We start from the raw sequence: 20,796 nt of genomic DNA on the forward strand, positions 1-20,796 counted from the left end.
GCAGCTTAAGGCCATTTCCTCTCCCCTGGGGGAAGAGTCTGGCCCCCACCTGGCTCCAACCTCCTCTCAGGGAGCTGTAGAGAGCAATGAGCTCTCCCCTCAGCCTCCTCTTCTCCAGGCTGAACAACCCCAGCTCCCTCAGCTCCCGTGTTCAAAACCCCTCAGCAGCTTTGTTGCCCTTCTCTGGACCAGCCCCAGCCCCTCAAAGTCCTTCTTGGAGCGAGAAGCCCCAGACTGAGCCCAGTGCTGAGATGACTCTCATGAGAGCAGCCAGGTAAGAGCCTGTCCCAAGCCGTGCCCAGCCCCATAGAGCCCACAGGGTCAGCCCCACAGGGTCAGCCCCACTCCTGGGGCTGGAGCTGGCTGGGGGATGCCCCCTCGGTGGAGCAAGTGCTGGGGTAGAGGAGCTGGGAAGCTCTCCCTGCCGTGTAAGCAGCCTCAACGGAGCTGCTCTGGCATGGAGGAGCTGGCAGCTGAGCCTGGGGAAGCAGCCAGAGGGGACGAGCAGCAGTTTGTTTTCCAGCGCTTGCCAGGAGCCATGCGGATGCCTGGCACTGCCAGGGATGTGCCCTGCGGAAGCGCTGGGCTGCCGAGCGCCAGCCCTGCTGTGGGATGTCCGCCTTGCCCCACTCTGCCTGGCACCTGCTCAGGGGGAAAGCCTGCCCTGCTCGACTGTGCCTGAGGTATTCCTGGAGTCCCTTCCTTTCCCCACTCCTCCCACGACGTTGCCACCAAACTGGAGCTGCCCTGCCCAGCCCCTCAGGGCCCTGCGGGTCCCTCGCCCGTGTGGGTGGGCATCAGCCCCTGGCAGTGTGTGGCTGCCTCTTGGAGCCCCTGCAGCAGAGCTGGCTGCTGGACAAAGGAATGACCCCAGGGCATGATGCCAAGCCTGCCCCCCTGCCCTGCTCTTCCCCCTCCTGAGAATGGACAGCAGGGGCAGCTGGCAGTGATGGATGGCCTGGGCTGGGACAGAGGTGGCTGCTGCTTGGCTGGGAGCAGGCAAGGACAAGGAGACACAGCAGGGCAGGGCAGGGCATAGGGATCTGCCAGTGGATGCATTGCTTTCCCTGCCAGTGCTGCTCTGGCTCTGCCACCATCATGCCCTCACATTAGGAACTGGTGCAGCCAGGGGGATGCCCAGCAGCTGCCCAGCACCACCCCGAGCACACCGTGCCCCCAGGCACTCAGGGGCACGACCCCATCCCTGTGGCAGCCAGGGGAGAGGGGCTCAAGGTGGCTACCTGAGGGGCCCAGGGCCCTGCTGGGAGCTGCTCCTTGAGGCCTCTGTTCTCTGCTCCTTCAGCCCCTCACACCCTCCAGCCCCCCTCAAGCGCCATGGGATGATGCTGGGAAGCATCAGGGCAGAGGGGACAAGGTTCCCAGGCTGGGGATGGGGGCTTAGGGGCAGAGATGTTGTTTCAGTCCAGCTCTCATTTGCTTTTTCTTTGTTATTTTAATATCCCCCCATCTCCCATCCTCCTTTTACACTCTTCCTGCCTTAACATGACCTTGGCCAAATTATTTCCCCTCCCTTTGAGATTTGTGGCCCTCTTCCAGAAATGCTCTGTTCTGTCTACCAAAATAGACATGGGGCTGTTATTCCATTTTAAAGTGGAATAAGGGACTGGGAGACTGCTCCTCTGTGGGGCCCAGCACCACAGCCCCAGCCCCAGCACCCTCCTTTTACAGAGCACAAACCCCACAGGTCACTGTGGGCCAAGAGTGGGTGCAGGGAGGTCATCCTCAGCCTTTCCCAGCTCTGCAAAGGGGAGGGGGGGGAGGTCTCCCTCCCTGGATCTTCTCAGTGGAGCTGGGGAGTGGGAGGTCTCCCAGCTGAGACCATGGCTGCTCTCAGACAGTGCTGGGAGTGTGGGGGGCAGACAGGGTGCAAGAGATTGGGCTTCCCCCAGAAGGGGCTGGGGTCATCCTCAGCTCTGTGAAGGTAGCAAGGTCCTGCTCACAGCCCAAGGAGACTGTGTGGCCATGTGCTGGGAGTCTGGAGCCCTGCAGGCATGTGCAGGGTGGACTTTGTGCAGCCACATTCCATGTCAGTGGTTTTATCATGGAACCAGAGCATTGTTATGGTTGGGCAAGCCCTCCAAGATCATCCAGTCCAGCCATCAGCCCAACACCACCATGGCCACCAAGCCATGGCCACCAAGCCATGGCCACCAAAGCATGGCCCCAAGTGCCATGGTCACACATTTAGTGAAACACTTCCAGGCATGGGGACTCCACCACCTCCCTGGGCAGCCTGTGCCAAGCCCTGACCACTCTGGCAGCCAAGAAATCGTTCCTCATCTCCAACCTAACCCTCCCCTGGCACAATTTGAGGTCAGCTCCTCTCCTTCTATCACCTGATCCTAAGGAGAAGAGCCCAACCCACAGCTCACTGCAGCCTCCTTCCAGGGAGCTGTGGAGAGCAAGGTCTGCCCTCCAGCCTCCTCTCCAGGCTGAACACCCCCAGCTCCCTCAGCTGCTCCTCCCCAGCCCTGTTCCCCAGCCCCTTCCCCAGCTCTGTTACCCTTCTCTGGACCTCAATGTCCTTTGTTGAGGTTTTATTGCTGAGCTTTTCTGCCAGGCCTGGAGGCAAGTTCTCATCCACAAGGACTGGTTCCCCTCCCTGCTGCGTCCTCCTCCAGTGTGGTCCTGCTCTGGTGCAAAGGCAAATTCAAACTCACTGTCCCCAGCCTCATCTTAGCTGGAGGGGTGTGTGTGTGTGGGGTGTCTGGGGATTTTGGGGGTGCCCTGAAGAAGCAAAATGGCTGCAAAATAAAGCACCCACCAGGATCAGATCAAATGTGGACTTCAGCTGTTGCTTTTCCTCCTCCATCACGCTGTTTGCTTCCTGTCTCATGCACAGGTGAGTTTGTCATGCAGCTGTGTCTCTCTGCATGAATCTGGGGACAATTCACATCCCCTTGGATATTCCCCCCCCCCCCCCCCCCCCCTCCTGTGTTGTTGTGAATGGCAGAGCTTTGTGCTGCCCCTGCTGCAGGCAGATGTGGGTCCTTGAAGGTGGTCACCCCCGGTGCAGCCATGCTCAGGTAACTTTCAAGGGTGGATTTCACAGCAAATTTTAACTCTGCAGGGTGTCCAGAGCTGATCTCTCAGGACAAAAATACCCAGCTGGGCAGAGGAAGGGGTTGGGGTTTGCTTTGCTTTCTGCTCAGAGGAGTCACCTTGGTCACCATGGACAGGCCATGTCTGAGTGCTCGGGTGTGAGGATGAGTCTGTCCCATGGGGTGGTGCTGGATCTGTCCCATGGGGTGGTGCTGGATCTGTCCCATGGGGTGATGCTGGATCTGTCCCATAGGGTGGTGCTGGGTCTGTCCCATGGGGTGATGCTGGGTCTGTCCCATGGAGTGGTGATGGATCTGTCCCGTGGGGTGGTGGGTGGTGCTGGGTCTGTCCCATGGATTTGTGATGGATCTGTCCCATGGATTGGTGCTGGATCTGTCCCATGGGGTGATGCTGGATCTGTCCCATAGGGTGGTGCTGGTTCTGTCCCATGGGTTGGTGCTGGATCTGTCCCATGGGGTGGTGCTGGGTCTGTCCCATGGGTTGGTGCTGGATCTGTCCCATGGGGTGATGCTGGGTCTGTCCTGTGGGGTGGTGCTGGGTCTGTCCCATGGGGTAATGCTGGGTCTGTCCCATGGGCCACGTGTGTGTGTGTGTCTGTCTGTCTGTCTTTCTCACCAGTCAGTGGTAGGTCTGTCCCACAGCTTCACCGTGTCCCTGCTTTCCCTAGGGGTGATGGACCGAGAGGCTGGAGCTGCGATGGGAAGGAGAGGACCAAGACCTGCTTGTGGATTGAGGTTAAAGTGGAGGAGAGGCCGACCCCTCACAGCTGCTGCTTTTTTCGATGTTTTATTTCCTGCTTTCCGTAAGCCCGGATTGACCTGCAGGCAGCAGAAAACGTCGAACAACAAACGATCTCCCTGAAAGGAGAAAACCACCAGAAAACCCCCAGGAGAAAAGCCCAGTGGGTTGCACTGCCCCAGGCAGCTGGCTGGAAACGTGGAAAGGCTCTGGGGAGGGAGGTGGGCAGCGCTGGGTTGGGGGGGAAGCGCTGGGGCTGGGGGAGCCGGGGGCTGGGGGGAGGGAGCCGGCTGGCGGCATGGGGGTCCCTTTTCCCGAGGACTTGAGTTTTCCCACGGGCCCCCGCAGCAGCATCCCAGGGGCTGATGGAGCTGGCGGGGGAGCTGCCTCTGTGGTGGGGCAGGACGGAGGGGAGCTGCAGAGCCCTCGGCTAGGGGGAGAGCACGGGGGTCCTTAAGGGGAAAAAGGGGGGCCGGGGGGCCATGGGAGGGAGCCGGACCCAGAAGCCCTCCTCTTCCTGAGTGGCCGGGGGAGAGGGATACTGCTGCCGCCCCTCCATCACCGCTCGCGGGGAATTCTTGGTGAGCTGGGCCCGGCTGCTCCCGGGGGGGAGTCGTTAATTTGGCTGATTACAAATAAAAAAGGGGTGGGGGGGTGGGGGGTGAGCAGGTTAACGACTGCTTGCGCTTCATGCTTTAGGGGCAAAAAGCCCCAAACCCAGACCGGCATGGGGGCGGCGGCTGGGCGGCCGGGGCAGGGTCCCCGGGGGGCGAACCTCACGGCTCCGGTGTGCGGGAGAAGCCGCGGGGGCCGGGGCGGGGGGGCGTACGACATGGGGCGGGGGGGTGAGGGAAGCGTGACCCCCGGAGCGGGGGTTCCACAATGGGTCCCCGAGGGGGAAGTCCCGCACCGGGGGGTCCCGCACCGGGGGTCCCGCACCGGGGGTCCCGCCCCGGGGCCGCTCCCGCCGTGGCCCCGCCCCCGGCCCCGCGCGGGTTTTAACGGCCGCTCCCCGCCCTCGCGCCCCCCCCTCCGCGCCGCCCGCCGCCGCCGCCCCAGATTGGCACCTCCCGCCGGCCTTCGCCTCGGCCGGCCAATAGGAAGGCGGCTTGGCGCGCCCCACGTGGGGGCGGGCCGCTGAGCCGCTCTTCCATTGGCTGGCGGCCGGGGCGCTCGCCCGCACGGGCCAGGCCCCACGTGGAGCCGGCGCTGGCGCGCGTTCATTGATCGCGCTCCGCAGAGCGGCCGCGGCGGGCGGGGCGCGGGGCTCGGCTCGGCTCGGCTCGGCTCGGCTCGGCTCGGCTCGGCTCGGCTCGGCTCGGCTCGGCTCGGCGCGGCGTGGTTCGGCTCGGCCCGGCCCAGCCCGCCCCGCCGTAAGGGGCGAGCGGCCAGGGCCGGGGCCAGCAGCACGGTGAGTCCCGTCCCATACCGGTTCGGTTCGCAGTCCGCCGCTCCGCTCCGGGATTGCCGCCGGCCCCCGGGGTCCGGCCCCACTTGGGGCTGCTTGTGGGGGCTGGTAGCGGGGCCGGGCCGGTCCGTTCCCCGCGGCCGTACCTGCTGCGGGCGGCGGCGGGGCCATTGTCTGAGCGGTGCGGGGGGGGCGCGGGCCTGGGCCGTGCCGGGGGCGGGGAGCCGGCGAGGGTCCTGCAGCGGGCGGGTCCTGGGTCTGCGGGAGGGCCCCCCCGGGTCCCCGAGAGGGTGCGGAGCAGCTCGGCCGCGGGGTGGGGGTCCTGGGCCCAGGCGGCTGCACTGGGGGGAGCGGGGGGGGGCTGCGAGAGAGGCTGAGGCTCTGCCCTACCGGCGCCGGGCCGTGACTCTCCTTCTCTCTCCCAGGGTCTGATCCGGAGCTGGGCTCTTCCCCAGGCCCCGTCCTGAGCCTGCGGCGGGGCCGGAGCGACGAGAGGGTTCCTGGGCCTGTCCGGTGCCAAAGATGTTCCCGCAGAACCGGCCCCCGGTGAGCCCGAGCTCCGCTTTGTCTCCTCCGGTCCAGGGGCAGGCACATGGTGCCAGGGTAGCCCTGGCAGGGTCCGCGCCCCCAGCTCCTGCAGCAGGCAGGAGGTGTTAGCTGTGGCCAGGAAAGTTGTGCTGATGGTGTGTGCCACGCTTGGGAGTGGTGCTGTGGCTCTTCCCGGGGCGATGCTGAGCCTCAGTGCTGCATCAGGGTCTGGGCCATTAGGCTGCTGACGAGTGGGTAGGCAGCTCTGCTGCGTGGCACCAGGTGAGGATGGACCCCAGGGGGCTGTACACCATGTGTGTGTCCCTGTGTGTCCTCCTCTTCTGGCTCAGTGGCTCAACCCATGCCAAGGTCTCCACCAACTGCCCTCAGTGCCTGGCTGTGACCAGCAGCCTCTGGAATGGCTTTTTCTGCCACCTCCTCTCCCTGACCTGCCTGTGGCCTGGGGTGCAGGAAAGCCCTGGGGAGGGACTCACTGGGCCAGCAGCATTGACCTCAGTCTCCTCTCCCTTGCCCTAGGCCCACCTCCAGGCCCCCTCTGCTGCCTCAGGAGCCACTGTCACTGCCAGCGCCATCCCCAGCACCCCCCAGTCCCTCAAGCTGACGTACCCAGAGACCTTGGACCGCATCAAGGAGGAGTTCCAGTTCCTGCAGAACCAATACCATAGGTGAGGAAGCTGCCAGAGCTCTCCTGCCAGCCTGCAAGGCACTGGGCACTTAAGTGGTGCTGGCGAGGGGCAGGTTTCCCCTCGGCCCTGGGCATCGGTGAGGGCTGGCAGGGAGCAGCAGCCCCTGCTGCTGCAGGCACAGCTCCATCTGGAAGGTAGCTTGAGAGGATGCTGTTGGGAGGGCAAAACTCGCCCTCCTCCTGCCAGAAACCCAGGGATGGAAGTGCTGGCTTCCAGGGCCCAGCTTTTGGGCCGAGCTGGAGCTGTCACTCAAGCAGATTTGGGGTCCCTCTGTTTCCCACCCCACCTCCCCTTCTCCTGGCCCAGGATCGCTTCCTTGTGCAGTGCTGGCCGGAGCCAGGTTTAAAATGCAGCTCAGCTTTGCCACTGGCTCTCATTTGGGAAGCAGATGCTGGAGGAAGGAGATTAAAACTTCATGGAGATATTTCCACCCCCCTCTCCCCCTCCGACTCCTGGATCCCTTTGCTGTCCATCCCCCTCTTTATCAGCCCCTTCCCACCCTCTTTCAGGTACTTTCCTTGCCCTGTGCTGGGTGACAGGATTGAACCTGAGACCAGAAGTTCTGCAGCACTGTGGTGCTCTTGAGGGGGTTTGTGCTCTGTCTGGCTTGGGAGATCTTGTCTGAGGTGGTGGTGGTGGTGGCAGGGGGGAGGGGGAGGATGGACACACACACACAGAGCCCAGGGGGGTCTCTCCCTCTCTCTCTCCTTCCCTCTCTCTTCCTTCTCTTTATTTTTACAGCTTGAAGTTAGAATGTGAAAAGCTGGCAACAGAAAAAACAGAAATCCAGCGTCATTATGTCATGGTTAGTGAGCTCCACCTGAATGAAAAGGAGGAGGGCAGTGGGGGGTGTCTCCTCTGAACCATCAAAGGACACATGATCCTGGCAGCCTTTGGCTTCCCCTTGATTTGGGTTCTGTGGCCAGCCCTTCCCCCCTTCCCCCCACCCCCAAGACCTGGTTTTCCTGTGGCTGTCATGGTCTGGTTTTAACCCCCCCAAACAAGCCCTGGTGTTTGAGCAGGGCTGGCTGCTGCAGCCTGTAGTGGTGGTGGGGAGGAGGTAGCAAAGCTGCTCCCATGCTGCTCATCTGCTCTCCTGAGGAGAGCAGGAGCCCTGGGAGAGCTGTGCCCATTCTGCTCCCAGGACAGGAGCTGCTGGCTGTTTTCTCCTGGGCTGGTCCCAGCGTGGCTGTTTGTGGCCAGGCTGACCTCAGACACCAGCCCCAGAGTCCCCCTGGTCCTGTTAATGTTGTTGGGAGGGGTGGGGGTGGCTTTCACCCCACCACATCTCCCCCTCCATGCTGATGCTGCCTTCTCTCCCTCACAGTACTATGAGATGTCCTATGGCCTGAACATCGAGATGCACAAACAGGTGAGCCCTGGGGGGGGGGGGACAGGAGCATTGTCCCAGCTCCTCTGTCCCTGCTGCCTGCCATGCCCCCTGGGCCCTCTGGGTTCTTCTTTCCCTGTGGCAAGTGTGGGAAGTGGCTTCCTGCCTTAGCTGAGCTGTGCTCCTGCTTCCTTCTCCGTGCTGTGGGAGCTTCTCTGCTGCTCTGTGTCATGGCCTTGGCCTTTCTCAGCTCCCCACACGTGTGTGAGCCACTGTCCACTCGTGGGGCTGGGGGTGTGTGTGCTCCTGGCCCCCTCTGGGCATCCTGGTTGTGATGGGGAGGGCTGTGGTGGAGGACTTGTGCTTGCTTGGCTGCTCCACAACCGCTCATGAGCTGCTCTTGGGAACCATCCTGGAGGAAATGAGGTCCCATGGTGGGGGGGGGGTGTCAAGGGGTGCTGCAGTGTCACAGCAGGGTGATGTGCCAGGTGATGGGCAAGGGTGACAGCTCTGGCTGGCTGCCTCTGCAACTGCCCAGTGCCAGCTGGCCCTGGGGGGCAGCTTGCCTGGGGGGCTGGGGCCAAGGAGCGCCCTGAGGCGGGGAGGAAGGGGCTGGGGTGGGCTCCCTAAGGGCTTGGGGTTGCACATCCCCCACTGCTCCCTCTCTGCCTCCCTAGCCCTCCCTGCCTGCCTCCCTCCCTCCTGTGCTGCTCTGGGTCACCAGCTGCTCTGAGACAGAAGGCTTCTTCTCATCTATTTTTAAAGAGGCTGCGGAGGAGCTTGGCGAGGAGAGCTGCAGCCATGGCCTCCTTCCTTCCCACCCCACCACTGCCAACTGTTGCACAGGAGCTGGCTGGGGTGGGCAGCAGGAGGCTGCTTGGGCCCTGCCAGCCCCCCCCCCAGCCCAGGCTGATGGCTGCTCTCACTGAGGGTCAGTCTCTTCTCCCCAAGATCAGGTGATAGGAGGAGAGGAAATGGTCTGAAGTTGTGCCAGGGGAGGGTTTAGGTTGGAGATGAGGAACAATTCCTTTGCTGCCAGAGTGGTCAGGGCTTGGCACAGGGCTGCCCAGGGAGGTGGTGGAGTCATCACCTCAAGACAGGTGTGGCCATTCCACCTGTGGGGGGGGGACACAGGCTTTGGTGGCCATGGTGGTGGTAGGTTGATGATGGTTGGAGGCAATGATCCCAGAGGTCTTCTCCAACCAAAGCAATTCCCTGAGTCTGTGCCCCCTGAAGGGGAGGTTCTGCCACCCCCATCACACCCTGGTCCCATGCTGCCATCCCTCCTGAGGAGGAGAGGGTGAAACCATCTTGGCCAGGGGCGATGCTGAGGGCCTGCCCAGCCTGGCTCCCTTCCTCCCTGGTGGGCTGCTGCTCCTCCCCAGCCCTCCTGGGGTTGTGCTCTGCCAGGCCCGGGTGCTGCTGGCCCCCTGCCAGCGAGCTGTGGGTGCAGGAGCCCGGGGGGGTGGGGGCTGCTCCCACCCTCAGCAGCCATTGTGTGAGGAACCAACCTGCCTGCCTGGGAGCTGCTGCAGGTCAGCAGTGCCACAGAGCCACCCAGCCCCCTCCTGCCCCCCTCCTGCCCCCAGATCCCCACCATGGGCAGAGGTCCTGAGTCCTCTTGGCTACCCCAGGACCCCCCCCCCAAAAAAAAAACCCAATCTCTTTTCCCCCCCTCACTGCTGCCAAAGGCAGGGGCACCCTGGGGTGCCCTCAAACCTGCCCTGTGTCCCCCCGGGGCCCCCCCCCGGTGCTGGCACCAGTGGCAGCAGCAAGGGGGGGGAGGGGCTGGGGTGGTTTTGCCCCGGGTTTGCTGGGGGGCTGGGGGCTGGCTGTGGTGTGCAGCTCTCTTGCAGGCTGGGCAGGGGCAGGGGCAGGCTGGCTCCAGGCAGGAAAGAGCAGGAGCCATTCGTTTGTTTTTATTGTTGTTTGGGGGCTGGGGTTGGGGTTTCATGTTTTTTTGTCGGTCTGGAAGGGGCTTTTTGCTCCAAACCCCTCCCTGAAGCTGCCTGGCCTTGGACTTGCTCAGGGTGAGCCAGAGGGGAGGCGACAGCGCTGGTGGCTAGGGGGTGAAAGGAGGGGCGGAGAGAGAAAGGGGGGGGGGGGGGGAGTATGGGGGTGGGTGGAGAGGGGAGGGAGGAGGGGGTTGGGGGGGGGGGTTGGGGGGCTGCAAACAGCAGTGATCATTTTTCATGCTGAGAGCGTTAAAGTGCCAGTAAATTGCACATTAACGAGTGCGAGTGAATTGGAGGCAGCTCTCCCCAAGGAGCTGCTGCCCATCAGTGCATTAGGGAAGAGAATCCATCACTGCCGGCCCCGGGAGACAGCTAAATCCTTCCCAGAACTGCTGGCTGCCAAATCTCCTGCTCCCCCTCCCCACCTCCCCCTCCCTTCTCCCCTCTCCCCTCCCCTCCCCTCCCCTCCTGCTCCTTTCTTTTCTTTCTCTCTGTTTTTCACTCCCTCAGAAGGGGAAGCCAGAGGGTGGGTGCTGGATTGTTTCTCTTTCTCTTGTGGGGCTGGCCAAACAAAAAGAGGTTCGGTGGCTGCTCTGGATGCAGGATCGTTAGGGCTGGAAGGGACCTCAAGGCTCAGCCAGTTCCGACCCCCCCCCCCCCCCGCCGTGGGCAAGGGACACCTCACACCGCATCAGGTTGCTCAGAGCCACATCCAGCCTGGCCCTTAAAAAACCTCCAGGGATGGCAGAGGATGTCGTCCCCTGGGGCTGTGCCCCCCTGCTGGCTGGGCAGCGCTGTGGCCTCTCACCTGTGCCAGCTGGGCAGGGGAGGCTGTGCCCCGAGGTCCTGGTGGGGAGATCCAGGGCTCAGCTCTGCCCACGTCTGCCTGGGGCCCTTCCCAGCCTCTGGTTTCCTCCTGAGACTGGCCACAAAAACAAAGGGTCTGAGTTCAACCCCCTCCCCTTGGCCCCCTGCTGGCTCTGCAGTGCTCTCATTCCCTTCCCTGGGGTGGGCAGGGAGCTGCTCAGATCTTGGGGGGGGGGGCAGCACCAGGGTGGGCAGCACCACGGGGGATGCCCAGGAGCAGGGTGTCTTGAGTTCAGGCAGGGCTGCTGCTCTCTGTTCCTTCCTCGGTGCTGGGCTGGGGGCCCTGTGCGTGGAGGAGCAGCCTGGGCACCTCCACTGCTGCCTTGAGCTGTGGGTGCCCTCCTGGCTGGCACCCACTGGTGCTTGGGGGGGGGGGGGGGGGGGGGGGAGGGGGCAAGGCCTGACTCCACAGCCCTGTTGGGGGGGGTGGGGTTGGTTCTCCATCTGTGGGGCTGAGGATGGCTTCGTGTCCGTGCTCTCCTTTAGGCTGTGTAGTGTGGGGCTGGCAGGGAGGGGGTGAGGGGGGCGCCCGGGCGGTGGGGTGGCGATGGGGGCGCGGCACACGGCGTGGCACAGCAGGCTGCTGCCCTCCCTCCCCGAGCCGCCGCCGCCGAGCTCCTGATTGCCTGTGGCACTCAAGTGTTGCAGAAAAACAGCAGCTGTAAGGAGAGAGCAGCTCTCCAGGGCTTCCTGCGGCCGGCAGAGCGGCAATTAGCGGCGGCTGGGGGCTGGCAGGAGGCTTGCAGCGGGCTGGGAGGGCTGCCTCGGGGGGGGGGGGTGGGGGTGGCCCTTGAACGGCTCGCACCGTGGGGGCTCCGTGTCCCCCGGCAAGGAGGGGGGCAGGAGCCATCCCCCAGGGCTCTCGGGGGTGGGGGTAGGGGGGAATGAAGGAGGTGGTTGGTTTGGTTTTTGAAGGGCCAGGCTGAGATGTGGCTCTGAGCAACCTGATCTAGTGTGAGGTGTCCCTGGCCGTGGCAGGGGGGGGTTGGAAGTGGATGAGCCTCGAGGTCCCTTCCAACCCTGGCAGGGTCTAGGATTCTGTGCCGGGCTCCTGGTTTTGGAGGGGTTTGGTGTTACTGGAAGCAGCTTTCTGGGTCGGTCCCTCCTCTTCCTGGGGTCTTTGTGCTCCTTGGTGCTGAGCAGCAGCTCTCAGGGGAGCAAGGAGCAGCACCCTGTGGCTGTTTGGGTGGGGATGGGGAGGGGGTCATGCACCTGGGGAGCTTCCTTGGTGAGAGGGGGTCGGGTGGGTTCTCCTGCAGCAGCAGAGCTGCTCTGCACAGGGGGGTAGGGGTGGGCAGCTCTTGGGGAGCAGCAGCAGCACCCTGTGGCTGTTTGGGTGGGGATGGGGAGGGGTTGTCCATCCACCTGGGCAGCTCCCTTGGTGGGAAGGGATGGGGTGAGTGTGCAGGGGGGGAGTCTCCTGCAGCACCAGAGCTGCTCTGCACAGTGGGGCAGGGTTGTGCAGCTCTTGGGTAGCAAGCAGCAGCATCCTGTGGCTGTTTGGGTGGGGATGGGGAGGGGGTCATCCACCTGGGGAGCTTCCTTGGTGAGAGGGGGTCGGGTGGGGTCTCCTGCAGCAGCAGAGCTGCTCTGCACAGGGGGGTAGGGGTGGGCAGCTCTTGGGGGAGCAAGCAGCAGCACCCTGTGGCTGTTTGGGTGGGGATGGGGAGGGGGTCATCCACCCCCCTGGGGAGCTTCCTTGGTGGGAAGGGATGGGGTGAGTGTGCAGGGGGGGAGTCTCCTGCAGCACCAGAGCTGCTCTGCACAGGGTGGGCAGGGTTGTGCAGCTCTTGGGTAGCAAGGAGCAGCATCCTGTGGCTGTTTGGGTGGGGATGGGGAGGGATTGTCCATCCACCTGGGGAGCTTCCTTGGTGAGAGGGGGTCGGGTGGGGTCTCCTGCAGCAGCAGAGCTGCTCTGCACAGGGTGGGCAGGGTTGTGCAGCTCTTGGGGAGTAAGGAGCAGCATCCTGTGGCTGTTTGGGTGGGGATGGGGAGGGGTTGTCCACCCACCTGGGGAGTTCCTTTGGTGACAGGGCTGATGGTGGTGGGGGAGTCTCCTGCAGCAGCAGAGCTGCTCTGCACAGTGGGGCAGGGTTGTGCAGCTCTTGGGTAGCAAGCAGCAGCACCCTGTGGCTGTTTGGGTGGGGATGGGGAGGGGGTCATCCACCCACCTGGGCAGCTCCCTTGGTGAGAGGGGGTCGAGTGGGGTCTCCTGCAGCAGCAGAGCTGCTCTGCATGGGTGGGGGGAGGGGGGGCAGCTCTGCCTTTTCCCCTGCTGGGCATTGCCCCTTGCCCTGACCTGCTGCTCTCCTGCTGGCAGACGGAGATCGCCAAGCGGCTCAACGTGATCTGTGCCCAGCTCATCCCGTTCCTGTCCCAGGAGGTGGGTGAGCCCCTGGCTGAGCCAGCTGGGTGTGCAGAGTGGGGGGAGGGGGGGTGTTGGGCATTGCCCAGTGTGCTCTTCTCTCCCCTCAGCACCAGCAGCAGGTGGTCCAGGCCGTGGAGAGAGCGAAGCAGGTGACTATGACCGACCTGAACGCGGCCATCGGGGTACGTCCACCCTCTGCCCACCCCTTCCAGCCACCCCCCCCGGCCAGGGCTGATGGTGCTCCTGCAGGCAGCAGTGCCTCCCCTGCTCCCACTTGTCCCCTGGGCTGGAGAGCCCGTCCTGCCTCCCACCCAACCTCAACCCAGGGGGTTGGCTGCAGGCTCCTGCCCCTACTGCCTGTCTCCCACCCATGGCTGGGGCAGGGGCAGGAGCAGGGCAAGCCAGGCTGGTCTGGGGGTCTGCCAGTGGCACTAGGGGTGGATGAGATGCTGCAGGGTGTGGTGCATGTCATTGTGTCCTGATGCCCTGTGGCCTGGGTGGAGCTGAGGGGTCGCCACTGCCCCCACACCTTGGTTATTGCCTTGAGACTGCAGCATTAGGGGTATGGATTTGGGCAGGGTGCCCCATCTGTCCCAGCAGCTCCTGCTGCAGGGTGGGAGGAGGTGGTGAAGGGGACACAGTGGCCACAGCTCGGCTGGGAGCACCCTGGGGGTGTGCCTTGCCCCTCTTCACCCAGCTGCCCATCCCCAGGCCTGACCCAGGGCTGCTGCTGGGGAGGACCAGGCTCTTCCCCCACACCACCACTCCTGGCAGCCATCCTGACCTGGCCCTTCCGCTCTGCTCTCTCCTCTCGCTCCTCTCCAGCACCAGCTCCAGACCCAGCACCTCTCACACCACGCTCCCCCCATCCCCCTGACCCCCCACCCCTCGGGGATGCAGCCTGCTGGCCTTGCTGGCATCAGCAGTGCCTCAGGGCTGCTGGCACTCTCGGGGGCTCTGGGGGCCCAGGCTCAGCTCCTCGCCAAAGATGATCGAGGAGTCCACGACACTGAGCCCAGGGGTGAGTGTGGGGGATGGGAGCCAGGGGCCTTAGGGGGGGAGTCAAGCCTGCTGAGAACCTTGGGGTGGGGGCCAGGCCTGGGTAGGGACAGCTTGGTTGTGCCTCAGAGCTCCTGACCGGGCTGGTGGAGCAGGAGGCTCGCTGGTCACAAGGGGTTTGGGTGGGGAACAGCTCCCCACCAAGCAGCCCCTTCCAGGGGGGCAGCAGGGGGTGGTGTGGGGGGCCCAGGACCACCCTGCTGCTGTAGCACTCTCTGAGACCTACCATGAGTGCTCCAGCATGTGGGGGGTCTTGGTGGTGGCACACAGCATGTCCCTTCTTCCCTCCTCCTCCTCCTCCTCCTGCTGCACCTCTGCATTGCCACAGCGACGGAGCGAGACCCCGGCCCTGTGAGTGCCTTTTGCTTCTCTTGCACCACTTCCCCCTGGCTCTGCAGGCTTGGCCAGGACCCCAGGAGTGGGGGACTGTAGGGGGAAGGAGTGCTGCTCCCCAGCCAAGGCACAGCTGAGTGGGTGCTGTCCCCAGAGGGACCCCTTCCCTCTGGGTGTCTCCCTCCCCAAGCAGTGTCCCCTTCCTCACTCCTTTGGCAGCACCCCACAAAGCTGGTGGCACAGGGGGGTTGCACTGGGGCCCTCTGTGCCCTGGGAGCTGCCCTATATTGGTACTGCTCACCCTGGGAGTTGGGCACAGCCCCTAAAGCTGTGTCCCCCCTGCCCCAGAGCTCCCTGGTGCTGCCCAACGGGGAACGGGCGAGAGCCATCTCCGAGTACCTGAGCAGCAGCAAGAAGAGGAAGGTGGAGGAGAAGGACTTTGTCACAGACTATGTGAGCCCAGGGCTGGGGGGGGCAGGGGGCTTGGGGCATCCCTGTCTCCTTGCAGGGCACTGCCAAGCAGAGCTGCCTGCATCTCTGGCCCTGCCAAAGCAGAGGGGAGGGCAGCCTCGGCCCCTTGGGCTCCAACTCTGCTCTGTGTTTCAGGGCAGTGACGCAGACAAGAGCGAAGACAACTTGGTGGTGGATGAGGTCAGTGTGCAGGGTGTGGGCTGGGGTCGCCTGCCCATCCCTCTCCCCTCTTGTGAGGCTTACCAGGCTGCTAGAGACAGAGGTGGGCAGCACGGGGGGAGGTGGTGGTAGGGCCCTGGAGTCTTGCTCACTAGCCCTGGCTGGCACTAGTCATGAGCCCTGGGATCCAGGCTTCCAGCCTGGCCCTGGCTGGGGACATCCCTGCTCCCCTGCCTGCTATGCTGCCTGCTGGTTTCCCTACCTCCCAGGACCCCTCTTCCCCGCACAGCGTCCACTCCTACTCATCGCGGGAGAACGGAGTGGAGAAGGCTCCCCTGGGGAGGAAGGAGGCTGTGCCTCTCAGCCCCACCTCCATGGCCTCCTCCAGCAGCATGTCCCCCTCCCGGAGCAAGGATGTGCCCACGGTAGGTGCCCTGCCTGGGGCAGCTGGGATGTGCCACCTGGGGGTCCCCCAGGCTCAGTTGGTGCAGCTGCCAGGCGGGGGTGGTCCCCTTGCCTCCAAACCATGGGGCAAAGGCAGGGCAGGGAGGGGGTGACAGGGAGGGCTCCTGCTGCATTAGATCCCCTCTGGTGTCTCATCCCACAGCCCCTGCAGTGCTAGCAGGGGGAGGAGGGGAGGGAGGATCAGGGACTGGCTCCTGCTGCATTAGATCCCCTCTGGTGTCTTGTACTACAGCCCCTGCAGTGCTAGCAGGGGGAGGAGGGGAGGGAGGAACAGGGGGTAGAAACAGAGACCAGCTCCCGGGGGCTCCTGCTGGATTAGATCCCCTCTGGTGTCTCATCCCACAGCCCCTGCAGTGCTGGGAGGGGTAGGAGGGGAGGGAGGATCAGGGACCAGCTCCTGCTGCATTGGATCCCCTCTGGTGTCTTGTACTACAGCCCCTGCAGTGCTAGCAGGGGGAGGAGGGGAGGGAGGAACAGGGGGTAGAAACAGAGACCAGCTCCCGGGGGCTCCTGCTGGATTAGATCCCCTCTGGTGTCTCATCCCACAGCCCCTGCAGTGCTGGGAGGGGTAGGAGGGGAGGGAGGATCAGGGACCAGCTCCTGCTGCATTGGATCGCCTCTGGTGTCTTGTACCACAGCCCCTGCAGTGCTAGCAGGGGGAGGAGGGGGGAGAGAAGCAGGGGTGAGGAGCAGGGACCAGCTCCCTGGGAAGGAGACCCCCTGGCAGGGGTGGGAGCCTGCTTACCAGACCTCTCTGTTCCCGGCAGGTGGAGAAGGCAGGGACCCCCAGCCTGAAGTCCAGCACCCCAACCTCCCAGGGCGACGCTGCAGCCCCAGGCTCCAGCAGCGCCCAGCAGTTTCGCCCCGCTGCCCCCAAGCCCCCCGTGGACCCCCTGGGTGAGCTTGGCCCCGCCGGGGCCGGCGCGGGTGGCTCCGAGCCTTGATCCCACCTGGGCCCCGTCCCTTCACGCCGCCTCTCCTCCGGCAGCCCTGGGCCTGAGGAACCCTTTGGGAGTGCAGAGCCCCTACTCAGCCGCCTTTGGCATGGCTCACCCTGCCGTTAACGGGGACCTGGCTGGCACCGGCGCCTACGCCAGCCTCCACCTCATGTCCCCCCAGCTGAACGGGGCCGCGGCCGCCGTGGGAGCCGGCAGCTACGGACGCTCCCCGCTGGTGCGTGAGCCTCTGCCCTCGGGGTTGGGGGGGGGCTGGTGGGCCAAGAGCTGTCTCTCACTCGCTGTCCCCTCCAGGTGGGCTACGACCCTCACCCCCACATGCGCGTCCCGGGGCTGGCGGCTGGCATGCAAGTGGGGACGTCAGGGAAGCCGTGAGTGGGGCTGGAGGGCTGCAAAGTTGGGGGGTGGGGGGAGGAGGTGTCTGCAGGGCTGAAGTGGGGAGGTTGCAAATGGGTCTGGGGCAATGGGGAGCACAGCCCAAAGTGGGGGGGGGTAGCCATTCCTGGGCAGCACTGTGCCCAGCCCCATTGCTGGGCAGGAGCTGAGCTTCGCCAGGCACCGCTCACAGCTCTGCTTCCAAGCCCTGCTGCCCGTGTGGGGCACTGCTGGGCCCCCACCACCTGGCACCAGCTGCTCTCCACGCAGGATCCTTAGGTGTTTCGTTCCCAGAAGGAGTAATTGGCCCCTGGAATGTGCTGCCCAGGGAGGTGGTGGAGTCCCTGTCCCTGGAGGTGTTCAAAAATGGCTTGGACGTGGCACTGGGAGCCATGGTTTAGTTGTCAGGGGGTGTTAGGTGCTGGGTGATAGGTTGGACTTGATGATCTCTAAGGTCTTTTCCAGCCTGGTTGGTTGGTTGGTTGATTGATTGTGTGATCCTCACTGCTCTGCCCCCTCCCGCAGCGCCTACTCCTTCCACGTCAGCGCCGATGGGCAGATGCAGCCTGTGCCCTTCCCCCCCGACGCCCTCCTGGGCTCGGGCATCCCCCGGCACGCACGGCAGCTGCACACCCTGAGCCACGGGGAGGTGGTTTGTGCTGTCACCATCAGCAACTCCACCCGGCACGTCTACACCGGGGGCAAGGGCTGTGTGAAGGTGTGGGACGTGGGGCAGCCGGGCACCAAGACGGCCGTGGCTCAGCTGGACTGCCTGGTGAGGAGGAGCAGCAGGAATGGGGCTGGGAGGGGGCTTGGGAGGGGAATGTGCTCCTGGGGCAGAGGAGGAGGGCAGAGGGTCCTTCTGTAGCTGGAGGCTGTCTCCCAGGTGCTCTGCCATGCACTGATCAGCTCTTGCCCTGGCCCTGTGCCCTGCAATCCCAATTCAGGAGCAGGGGAAAGGTTCTGGTAGAGCTTGGAGCCCTGGGCTGGTTCCACCTTGCTGGAGCTGTGCCTCACCTGCTCCAGCAGTGCCTGTGTCTGCCCAGCAGCTGCTGGCAGAGGGAGCCTGTGGGGCAGAGGGAGCCTGTGGGGCAGAGGGAGCCCCCCAGGCTGTCCCAAGTGCAGTGACAAGGTGAGAGGCTGCCGTGGGGGCCGGCTGGGCTGACAGGGTCCTGCCTCCTGCCCCCCAGAACCGCGACAACTACATCCGCTCCTGCAAGCTGCTGCCCGACGGCCGCAGCCTGATCGTGGGGGGGGAGGCCAGCACCCTCTCCATCTGGGACCTGGCAGCCCCCACGCCCCGCATCAAGGCCGAGCTCACCTCCTCTGCCCCTGCCTGCTATGCCCTGGCCATCAGCCCCGACGCCAAAGTCTGCTTCTCCTGCTGCAGCGACGGCAACATCGTGGTGTGGGACCTGCAGAACCAGACGCTGGTCAGGTCAGCCTGGGGCAGGGCTGCCTGAGCCTCCTTGGGCCCTGCAGGGACTCTTTGCTCCCCTCCAGGGTCTCCTCACCTCTCCCCACACTCTCCCTGCCCCTGGGACGCTCTCTGTCCTCGCAGCAGGGATCTCCTGCTGCAGGTGCTGGCAGCTCTCATACTGTGCCCTCCCTCTCCCCCTTCTTTCCCAGGCAGTTTCAGGGCCACACAGACGGTGCCAGCTGCATTGATATCTCCAACGATGGCACCAAGCTGTGGACAGGGGGCCTGGACAACACAGTGAGGTGCTGGGACCTGCGGGAAGGGCGCCAGCTGCAGCAGCACGACTTCAGCTCCCAGGTAGGGGCTGGCAGCAGCCAGGAGCACCACAGGGCTGGCCAGGACCTGCCAGGCCTGACTCTATCCTTCATCCCCACCTAGATCTTCTCCTTGGGCTACTGCCCAACAGGAGAGTGGCTGGCAGTGGGCATGGAGAGCAGCAACGTGGAGATCCTGCACGTCACCAAGCCGGACAAGTACCAGCTGCACCTCCACGAGAGCTGTGTCCTCTCCCTCAAATTCGCCGCCTGCGGTAGGGACTCCTCTCCTGGGCCCCCCTGGACACAACTTCCTCTCCTGGACTTGTGTCCCACAGCTGTTTGTGCTGTGGGGCAAGCAGTGGCTCTGGCAGCCAGCCCACTGCTGTGTGGATGCCAGTGGTACCCCCCTCAGCTAAGGGCTGCTCGTCCCTCCAGGAGCAACCCCCACGGCTGTACCCTTGGCTGTTGGTGCCAGGACCCTCTTCTGTGCTGCTGAAAACAGCAGCAGAGATGTCCCCACCTTGTGTTACACAACCTGGGCATAGTTTGCTGCAGGACTCCAGCTGGTGTGGGCCTGGTTGGGTGACCCAGGGCTGCTCTTTGTGTCCCTCCCCCAGGGAAGTGGTTTGTGAGCACGGGGAAGGACAACCTGCTCAATGCCTGGAGGACGCCCTACGGAGCCAGCATCTTCCAGGTGTGTGATGTGGGGCTGGGGGGCAAAGATGGGCATCAGGGTGAGGTTGCTCAGAGCTGGGTCTGCCCTGAGCTAGGACTGCCCTGAGCTGGGACTGCCCTGAGCTGGGACTTCCCAGTACATCCCAGCTGTGAATGTGTCTCCTCCATAATGAGCCCCATAAAGAGACTTGTCTAGGCACAGCTCAGGGCCCCAAGGATAGAAGGAGAGGAAATGGCCTGAAATTGTGCCAGGGCAGGGTTAGGTTGGAGATGAGTTAAAATTTCTTTGCTGCCAGAGTGGTCAGGGCTTGGCACAGGCTGCCCAGGGAGGTGCTGGAGTCCCCAGGAAAGGTGTGGCCATGGCACCTGGGGCCATGGGTTGGTGGCCGTGGTGGTGCTGGGCTGAGGGTTGGATTTGATGATCCCAGACATCTTTTCCAACCCAATCCATTCTGTGATTCTATGACCTTGCTGGGGGGGGAGGGGGGGGGACTGATTCTTGCACTTAACCCCCTGCCCCCTCCTCTCTCCAGTCAAAGGAAACCTCCTCTGTCCTCAGCTGCGACGTCTCCACCGACGACCAATTCATCGTCACCGGCTCCGGGGACAAGAAAGCCACAGTCTATGAGGTCATTTACTGAGCAGGAGCCAGGTGCCAACTGCAGGGAGGGCACACACCACGTGGCTGGGTGCAGAGGTCCACGTGGCTGGAGGAGGAGTGGACTCTACCTGCCCTGCTTGCTGCCTTCCCAAAGAACAGGCGGCCGGGGACCAGGACATCCAAGCTCGGAGGAGAAGCAACCGAGGGCTGGAGGTGGCCCTGGGCCCACGGCCAGGCCTGATGCTGGGCTGGGAGGTGGCAGCTGCTGCTGGGGGTGAATCTCCTGGGGACTTTTTTCCTCCTTGGTTTTGGTCTTTTGTTTGTTTCTAAACCTGGACTTGGGGGCAGTTGGGGGTGGGAGGGTCTGGCCTCCTTAGGAGGTTTGGTTTGGTGCTTTTTGGTTTGCTTCCTTGGGGTTTTGGTTTGCTTCCTTGGGGTTTTTTGTTTGGTTGGTTTGGTTTTTGGTTTGGTTTGTTGATGATTTTTTGTTGGTGGTGGTGGTGGTTTTGTTGCTTCTTCTGGGTTTGGTTTTGTTGCCTCCTTTTGGGTTTGGTTTTTGTTACTTCTATTTTTTGGGGGGGGTTTGTTGCTTTCTCTTTTGGGTTTGGTTTTGTTGCTGCTTTCTCTTTGGGGTTTGGGTTGTTTGCTGCTTTCTCTTTGGGGTTTGGGTTGTTTGCTGCTTTCTCTTTGGGTTTGGGTTTGTTGCTGCTTTTTGTCTCTTGCTTCTCTTTTGGGGTTTGGGTTTGTTGCTCCTTTTTGTCTGTTGCTTTCTCTTTGGGTTTGTGTTTGTTGCTGCTTCTCTTTGGGTTTGGTTTTGTTGCTCCTTTTTGTCTGTTGCTCTGTCTTTGGGTTTGGGTTTGCTGCTCTCTGGGTTTGGGTTACTTGCTGCTTTCTCTTTGGGGTTTGGTTTTGTTGCTCCTTTTTGTCTGTTGCTGCTTCTCTTTGGGTTTGGGTTTGTTGCTGCTTCTTGTCTGTTGCTC

The 20,796-nt window shown here is 63.4% G+C and overlaps 1 protein-coding gene across 3 annotated transcripts; it reads left to right on the forward strand.

The window, feature by feature from the left end:
• Nucleotides 1-5,105: 5,105 nt before the first annotated feature.
• LOC137457677 (transducin-like enhancer protein 1) lies at nucleotides 5,106-20,194 on the forward strand. 3 transcript variants are annotated; one of them, XR_010991385.1, is made up of 21 exons: nucleotides 5,106-5,233; nucleotides 5,656-5,776; nucleotides 6,296-6,444; nucleotides 7,207-7,270; nucleotides 7,793-7,837; nucleotides 12,938-13,000; nucleotides 13,093-13,167; nucleotides 13,811-14,006; nucleotides 14,373-14,395; nucleotides 14,726-14,830; nucleotides 14,984-15,028; nucleotides 15,277-15,432; nucleotides 16,240-16,369; nucleotides 16,461-16,645; nucleotides 16,723-16,799; nucleotides 17,329-17,578; nucleotides 17,994-18,241; nucleotides 18,433-18,580; nucleotides 18,690-18,812; nucleotides 19,158-19,234; nucleotides 19,749-19,833. XR_010991385.1 is itself a non-coding variant. In XM_068169501.1 (21 exons), exons 2-21 carry the CDS (start codon nucleotides 5,753-5,755, stop codon nucleotides 19,854-19,856), a joined length of 2,286 nt encoding a protein of 761 aa, XP_068025602.1. In that variant the 5' UTR covers nucleotides 5,107-5,233; nucleotides 5,656-5,752; the 3' UTR covers nucleotides 19,857-20,194. The 3 variants fall into 3 exon arrangements, 2 of the variants coding, with proteins under 2 accessions (XP_068025602.1, XP_068025601.1); XM_068169501.1 differs by having other exon boundaries at nucleotides 5,107-5,233; nucleotides 13,093-13,134; nucleotides 18,662-18,812; nucleotides 19,749-20,194; XM_068169500.1 differs by having other exon boundaries at nucleotides 5,108-5,233; nucleotides 18,662-18,812; nucleotides 19,749-20,194.
• The last annotated feature ends 602 nt before the right edge of the window (nucleotides 20,195-20,796 follow it).

Source organism: Melanerpes formicivorus, unplaced genomic scaffold (genome assembly GCF_026170545.1).
Source record: "Melanerpes formicivorus ecotype bairdi unplaced genomic scaffold, bMelFor1.0.p_v2 SCAF_187, whole genome shotgun sequence".
Taxonomy (NCBI): Eukaryota; Metazoa; Chordata; class Aves; order Piciformes; family Picidae; genus Melanerpes; species Melanerpes formicivorus.

Coding starts and splice junctions, on each gene's coding strand:
- LOC137457677 (XM_068169500.1), top strand. CDS start 5,753: ATGTTCCCGCAGAACCGGCCCCCG. Junction 14,396..14,725: donor CGGAGCGAGACCCCGGCCCT/GTGAGTGCCTTT, acceptor CCCCTGCCCCAG/AGCTCCCTGGTGCTGCCCAA. Junction 17,579..17,993: donor TGGCTCAGCTGGACTGCCTG/GTGAGGAGGAGC, acceptor CCTGCCCCCCAG/AACCGCGACAACTACATCCG.